This window comes from Sprattus sprattus (assembly GCF_963457725.1).
Source record: "Sprattus sprattus genome assembly, chromosome: 10".
NCBI classification, from domain to species: Eukaryota; Metazoa; Chordata; class Actinopteri; order Clupeiformes; family Clupeidae; genus Sprattus; species Sprattus sprattus.
The window spans coordinates 6,230,206-6,237,947 of NC_137908.1; the positions used below are offsets into that span (position 1 = coordinate 6,230,206).

The 7,742-nt window shown below is 46.3% G+C and overlaps 1 protein-coding gene across 1 annotated transcript in view; it reads right to left on the reverse strand.

The window, feature by feature from the left end:
* Positions 1-449: 449 nt before the first annotated feature.
* Positions 450-7,742, reverse strand: part of slc2a1b (solute carrier family 2 member 1b) — a 21,634-nt gene continuing 14,341 nt past the window's right edge. The window contains exons 3-10 of the mRNA XM_080845952.1: positions 5,297-5,457; positions 4,910-5,150; positions 4,271-4,433; positions 3,431-3,618; positions 2,999-3,103; positions 2,631-2,732; positions 2,001-2,204; positions 450-1,639 (exon numbers count right to left, since the gene is read on the reverse strand). Of these exons, the coding sequence (XP_080702078.1) occupies positions 1,442-1,639; positions 2,001-2,204; positions 2,631-2,732; positions 2,999-3,103; positions 3,431-3,618; positions 4,271-4,433; positions 4,910-5,150; positions 5,297-5,457 (1,362 nt within the window). The 3' untranslated portion in view covers positions 450-1,441. The remainder of the gene's footprint in view (positions 1,640-2,000; positions 2,205-2,630; positions 2,733-2,998; positions 3,104-3,430; positions 3,619-4,270; positions 4,434-4,909; positions 5,151-5,296; positions 5,458-7,742) is intronic.

Consider the following 7,742-nt stretch of genomic DNA (forward strand, 5'->3'; position numbering starts at 1 on the left):
AGCAAACAAAACGAAAAGCCAACAACCTTTGCAGAAGTAGGGTTTTGGTTGGTTTGGGTGGGGTGGTTTACAACCGCAAAAATATCGATCGTGTTTGGATTGACGTGTTAAGGCACCTGATGAATTGTTTCTGCCAAAGGAACATTAGAATGGATGTTATTGTGAGAGGTGATGATGATGATGATGATGAAGTAGTCCCTAACCACCCCCAGTAACCAGCCTACATTCTGAGCAGGGGCGCCCCCAGAAGCAGCCGAATGTAAGCACTGAGGTGACACAACGGTTCCTCCTGCACATTGTTTTGTTTCTTCTTCATGCGATAATTTGAAACTCGGCTAGGATTTTCTACAGCGTCTTAACTTCATGATTTGGTTTATCTGTGTCTCTACATTTCATTAGGTAATATTTACTGACAGTTTCATATGCGGATAAAAGAACTTCAAACGAGATGTGTAAAAAATATATATTTACATGATACGATTCTTTAGAAAATGATCATTTAAAATCAGTGTAAGCACTAAAATATACGAGATTCTATTCATCAAGAAATGTCTGAGAAATAAATACAGTTTTAGGTCTCCGTAGTTCAGTAACCTCACATAGACACCTGAAACCTTATGTCAAGTAGGGAACTGAAATGAGTGCCTCACTATTGCCCCCTGCTGGCCGGGCACAACACAAGCACTAGGCCAAAACAGCCAACAATTTTGATAAAGGTCTCGTTCCCATCTCTTCACTTACAGGTTTACTTCAGCAACGTTCAGCAGGTTTTTTCTCAAACCCATGAAACCAGGGTTTTGGGCTGCTGGACTTACAGCAACAAAAGAACAAAAGCCCCGACATCTACAAGAAGTAGGCCAGTGCGTGAGTCTCACTAGAGCACTTATACTGGTGAGAAAGTGAAAATGAGAGGGAGGGGTGAGAGAAAGAGAGGAAAAGTGGAGGCATCACCGTCTTCACGGTCAAACCTCGAGTCAGTACAGTGTAAAGTAACAGTCTAGGAGTAAACATTTAGAGCTAGCTCAAGCAGGGTCAGTTCAAGGGGAAGTATAAAAACAGGTGGCTGGTATAATCACACCACCCCGCGATCATCTTTCTCGCTCGTGTCCTTCTGATCCAATCGCAAACCCTCCTCTCTTCATCCTCTCCTCCCCGTCAAACCCTTATCTCCTCCGCTAAAATCCAAGACCTTGGTCTCAGAGGGGGAGACGGGGAGGCTAGGTCAAGGCTGTTGAGGATGAATGTCTACTCTACTGATTCTGGGAGTGTGTTAGCCTATTAAGCCAGTCTACCAGTCTAGAGTTAAGAGTGCAGGGGGGGGGAGGGCAGTGCTCAAATTGCAGAAGGAGGGGGTAAGGGGGTAGGAGACCCCATCAGGACTGCGAGGAGGGGTGGGATGGGGGGTTGGGGGGGGGGGGGGGGTCATGGTGGGGAAGAGGTCTCAGAGCGGAGAATCTGCGCCTAGGCTGTTGAGCTCTTCCGGGTGCTTCTCGGCACCGGCGGCGCCCGACTGGCGGAACCCAGCGGAGATCTCGTCGAATGTCCGGCCCTTGGTCTCCGGGACTTTGAAGTAGGTGAAGACGAAGAAGAAGAGGAGGAGGATGGTGAAGATCACGAACACATACGCCCCACAGACCTCCTGTAGACAGAGAGAGGAACGGAGGGAAAGGAGTCAAGACAAACAGCCTACTGCATATACAAGCAACGGGAGTACAACCCCAGACTAGATCATATTACACAGCCCTGCTATCGGGCAAACTCAGACCACAGGTGGTCTATGTATCACACTTTAACAAATGTGACATGTTTATTTACTTTAAGACACCTGGAGAATGTTTTTATCCAGACTTCCAAAAGAATTACAATGACTGTTGACCAACAACGGTTCGTTCCTACATTAGTGTACAGTGCATTATTTTGCCTCTATGCATTGTCTTATTATTATATAATTGTAGTTATAGTTACTTTTTTGTTTATCATTTGCTTATTCACTACCTCACCTCCACATACTGGAAGCCCATGCCCACGATGAAGTTGGCCGTCCAGTTGCAGAAGCCAGCCACAGCCATGGCGGAGGGCCGGGGTCCCTGGCTGAAGAGCTCGGCCACGATGAACCAGGGGATGGGGCCTGGGCCGATCTCGAAGAATGCCACAAAGCCGAAGATGGCCACAATGCTCAGGTACGACATCCACTTCAGTTGCTCCTGTGGGGGGGCAGGGAACCATGCTGTTGAGTGCTGATCTCCACTTAAGTCTCAGTCAAACTCCATACTTAAAACTCCATACTCAAAATTCCATACTCAAAACTCCATACTCAAATTCTATACTCAAAACTCCATACTCAAATTCCATACTCAAGACTCCATACTGGAACTCCACACTCAAATTCCATACTCAAAACTCCACACTTAGGTTTCCATACTCAAAACTCCATACTCAAAAACATTACTGGTTAGGTTTGTAAGGGTTGTATGACATGGCTTGTTTTACACAGAGATTTCAAATTATTCCATGGCAGGAACTGATTCACTCCAGTTTAAGTGGCCTTACTGACTGGGTAGCTTTTGGTTATATATGGGAAGAGCCAGATAGTGTTTTCATCCAGGCATGTTTGAGGCCACCTTACTTACCAGAAGGGCCAGAGCGATGGTCATCAGTATAGCAGACGCCGCCATGCCCACCAACCCCAGCATGTGTAGGGACCGTCGCCCGGCGCGCTCCACCACAAAGAGCTGGAGGAAGGAGTGGAAGAATGGAAAGGATAGAATGGAGAAATGAAAAAAAATAAAAAACGAAAAAGTCAGAAAGGATAGGAGGGAAAAGTGAAAGAAAGAAAGAAATAAATAGAGGATGGGAAGAAAGAAAAGGAAGGAAAAACGACAGCTGTTACTATCTATTACACATGAACTTACTGTCAAATTCAAGTGAATTCATGTGAAACCACAGAAACAGAAACTAAATGGTCCTGCCAGTAGTCCTAAACACAGGGGGAACCTACCGAGACCACAGTAAAGGCTGTGTTAACCACGCCGGCTCCGATGGTGGCGTACACAGGCTGGGACACCCCAGCCTTCTTAAAGATCCGGGTGGAGTAGTAAAAGATCTGCAGGGAAAGTAAATATATCAGCTACTGTTGGCTGTGGATATAAATCACTAGACACAAAAACCTTTACCCATTTGTATGAAGCCTCCTATACATTTCTGTTTGTGGGAGACACACAGGCAGTGTGTGAGTGGTTGTGTGCACGTATGTATCTGCGTGTGTCAATGTGTGTTCACATGTGTGTGAGAGAGTGTGTGTGTGTGTGTGTGTGTGTGTGTGTGTGTGTGTGTGTGTGTGTGTGTGTGACTGTACGTGTATCAGTGTGTGTGTGTATTTTTGCGTGTGTGTGTGAGTGAGTTTCCAGTGTATGTGAGCACTAGTACTCACGGCGTTGATGCCAGACAGCTGCTGGGAGAGCTGCAGCATGATGGCGATGAACATGGGCTGGCGGTAGACTGGCGAGCGGAAGAGCTCGGGGATGGTCACCTTCTTCTCCCTCATCATCTGCCTGCTCTCCTCCTTCATCTCCTGCATGTCCGCACCCACGTCCGACGTCCCGCGCAGCTTTTTCAGAACTAAACACCGAAATATGGAAACACACACACACATGCACACACACACACACACACACACACACACACACACACACACAATAGGAACATAAATTACTATATTTTGAATACTTGTATATACAGTTTATGTAATGGATTGGAGCCGGTAATAAAGCTGTTTACAGTTCATGTTTGTACGGCAGACAACAACTTCAGCATCATACAGCATCCGTCTCCAGAAAAAATGACTTAACTGATATATTTACCCTGCTATACCTAGCCTGTGTTATACAGTACCGACCAGTAAGTGGTGGTGTGGATGAGGTGTGAGCCCATGTTGAACTGGCACTCCAGGTAGATAAGCTTGGTCTGACCATGAAGTGCCATATTTATCCTGATCCTTGACTGAGAAAGAAGCCAGCATTTTCTATGTGGTGGTATGGATGGATGGATAGATGAGGTGTGGTAGAGTATGGGCCCCCAGTATGGGTGCCAGTATGGTTAGTACGTCATTTCCTGTTTATTTATCTCTGAAAAATCTGTGTGCCTTTAAAAGTGTTTGTAACCCCCCCCCCCCCCCCCCCTTTTATCCTACTGTGAGGCACATTGTGTTACCTCCTGGTATGAAATGTGCTGTACAAATAAAGTTTGATTTGATTTGCTTTGATGGGCTCACCGGTCTTGGCCTTGGCCTCCTCGTTGCGGTTGATGAGCAGGAAGCGTGGGCTCTCGGGGCAGAAGGGCAGCAAGATGCACTGAACCACCGCCGGGATGAAGGTGAAGCTCAGCAGGAGGGGCCAAAGGTCGGCGTTACCAAAGAGGCTCTCCAAGCCAAACACCTGCGTGACACACACACACAAAATACAGATGTCACTATAGCAACACACACCAAAATACAGACGTTACTATACAGGCCATACACATCCTGCTCTCTGTGCCTGTCACCTGGGCAACACACACCACAATACAGACGCTACCGGACAGGCCATACACATCCTGCTCTATGTGCCTGTGAAGAATGCATCAGGGGAGTACAAGAAGAGCAGTTTGTAAGACTAGAACTACACTCTCTAGTTGATTTAGGAGTCTCCTACAAAACACCTAACAGCTGCAACCCAGCTATGAACTCCTCAGATCTACTGCTAAATATTAAAACAGTCCATTTGTGGACTAGAAAATAATTGAATGGGGTAGAGTTGCATGTGATCTTGTGTATTCAGTGTGTTGTGGAATAGCAGTAGTCAGGTACTGTATATGCAAACATAGATGACAGATGGCTTATCTATTTAATGCTTATGAGGGGAATATGCATTACCTGTGCGATCAGGATGCCAGTCACAATGCCCAGCTGGTGAAGGGTACCCAGGGCACCTCGGAGTGAGGTGGGTGCAACCTCGCCCACGTACATGGGCACGAAACCCGTGGACATGCCGGAGTAGAGGCCTATTACGAAGCGGCCAACCATGAGCATCTCCCAGGAAGCGGCCATCTTGGAAAATCCCATGAGGGCAGCAGATATGAAGGCTAGAACGTTGGCCATGAACATGGAGTTCTTCCTGTGGAATGGAGACGGACAGAATCAGAATTTAGAATTTCAGAACATTAGATTGTAAGCTCCTAGGTTACACAAGGATGGGTCCTCGACAGCTAAGTGATCTTCTGTAAGTGAAGTGTTGGGTATGCATATGAACAGTCTAATTACCTTCCAAAGCGGTTGACGAAAAGACCCACGGAGAAGGAGCCGAAGATGCCCCCCACTGAGAACATGGACACTGAGATGGACCACAGTGTGATGAGGTTGGTCTTGGTGATCTGGGTCTCATATCTATCGAACCAGGTCTCATTGTAGAACGCCTCAATGATCTGTTAGACAAACACAGTCCCTTTGTTCAGCTTTTCAGTATCATTCTTTCTCTACACTTCAACAGAAGCCTTTAATCTAATGCATGTTGTCACAATAAATACCCTGAAAAAAAATGCTTCTGATGCAAACTCACAGACACACGTTACACATTCATGTTGGCCGCTACATTATCATCAAACTACCACCACTCAGCCAATAGATGGCAGTGATGGGTTTGTTATGACAAGAGTAAAGCGAGACTGGTGTCAGGTTTCAGGCTCGGTCCCGCTCCCCCGGCCGTGACGCTGGTATGTTGACAAACATTGGCCCTCCCCTATTTCCACAGAGGTTAAGTGGCACAAGATGCACTGAGGAGAATGTGTACTCCCTGTGACTTACCATTGGCATCTACATTGGGAAAGCTCTCACTCTCCCTCTCTATCTCTCTATCTCTCTCTCTCTCTCTCTCTCTTCTGTGTGTCTGTCTATCTGTTTATATGGCCCGTGGGCCATAATCAGAATTAGAACTATTTTTCGGCAAAGTATATTGGACTATGTGTAAATACATAACTCTCTTTCTCTCTCTCTCTCAGTCAAGTTTCAATCTCCCACTCTCTATATCTGTCTTTCCCCTCTGTCTTACTCAGTCCTTCTCTCTTTCTCGCTCTGTCACTTTTAATCTCTGTCACCAGAAGCATGCTGCTAGCGCTGCCAATCCGCTGGCCCTCTCACTATCTAACTACCACTCGTGACGCTAGTCATGTTCCTTGGTAACAGATACACCCCTTATGTAAATACTGTTACATAAAACCAAATCATTCAAATATACACACAGCCTCTTTAGGAATGTCTGTCCGAGCCACCATCGGAGTCGGCGTGGTTAACACAGCCTTTATTGTGGTCTCGGTAGGTTCCCCCTGTGTTTAGGACTACTGGCAGGACCATTTAGTTTCGAGTTGCTTGATATGCAGTTATGGATCTTCCATAGATTGCTAAAGAATTGCTAATGCCTAGATGGAGTTAAATTGGTTTAAAGCTAACAAACTCAAACAATACTGAGCTAAAACAAAACCCCAAAACGTTTAGAACTTCTTAAAGTCAGACATCATGGTTTGTTTTGCCATTCCTGTTAATCTACCATCTTGTCATAGCAAAGCTGGATGACTCAGCACATGTTCCTTGCCTGTGGCAGACAAGCGCTGCACTGTACACAGTATCCTGCCTTTACTGTCTGCCGACAAAGCCACTCATTCATAGCTGAGCCCCGGTGTTGATAAAAACGCAACTCTGTGTGGTGCCTTAGCTGCTGATAACACCGGTGTCCAGCCGAAATGAAAAAGAGATGGAGAGGACAGGCAGGCGGCAGTGGACTATCACTGCAAAACTTGGATGCAATGTCTTTATCATCCAAATATCCTTCTGGCCAGCACAGAGAGGCTATTCATCCGCGTCCATAGCTTGCTGATAAACACTCTTGTTCTGTGTCACTAATCGCTCATATTTTCGGGTTCAAATACAATTTTTACATTGAGACCTGAATCATTGACATAGTTACAATCTCAACGCCTTCTTGGACCTAAACACAACTGAAAAATATGAACAAAACAACAAAAGTCATAAGTTAAGGTGAGTCTGGTAACCTACATTTCAGGTTTCCAAATGACTACCCAGGGACGTGGACTTCAGAGCCTTTTTTAAAGCAGGCCAGCAGGTCATTGGTGCTACCATTGAGCCCTGACTTCACAGGTTTTCCAAACCCTCTAGAGCTCATAGTACAGAACCAAAGAAGTTTAAGCAGGTGTCCCAGTGATGAGGCTAACCTTAAGGTCTCAACTCTGAGAATAAGTCCTTCTAAGGTCTAGTAGGTTTGTCAGTAACAATCGAAACCCTGGAGGCCTCCCCTACCAGCAGGTTTCCCTGCAGCCGGGACACCCAAGAGCCCAGACATCTGAGCCAGGATCCCTCCCAGGTCAGCAGGCTTCCTAAAGACTGGAGGAACCATAAAGCCCAGTTGTAGAGCCAAGGTTCCTCTATGGCTTGCCGGTTCCAGTCACTGAGCTGGCCTGTATCTAGGGCTGCCCTGTAACTATGGCTACCCTGAATGCATAATTCAGGGCTAAGACTCTTCTAATGCCAGGAGGCTTCTATAGTCTATAGCAGACCAACTATAGCTTTGAGCCCCTGTGGGTTTCCAGAGCTGAGAAATATCCTTCAGTCCAAAGTTCAGACCCATAGGCCGTCTGACAATAGCAGGTGTCTCAGTGACTAAGCTACCCGAGGGCCTTGTAGAGGAAAGTCAGCATAT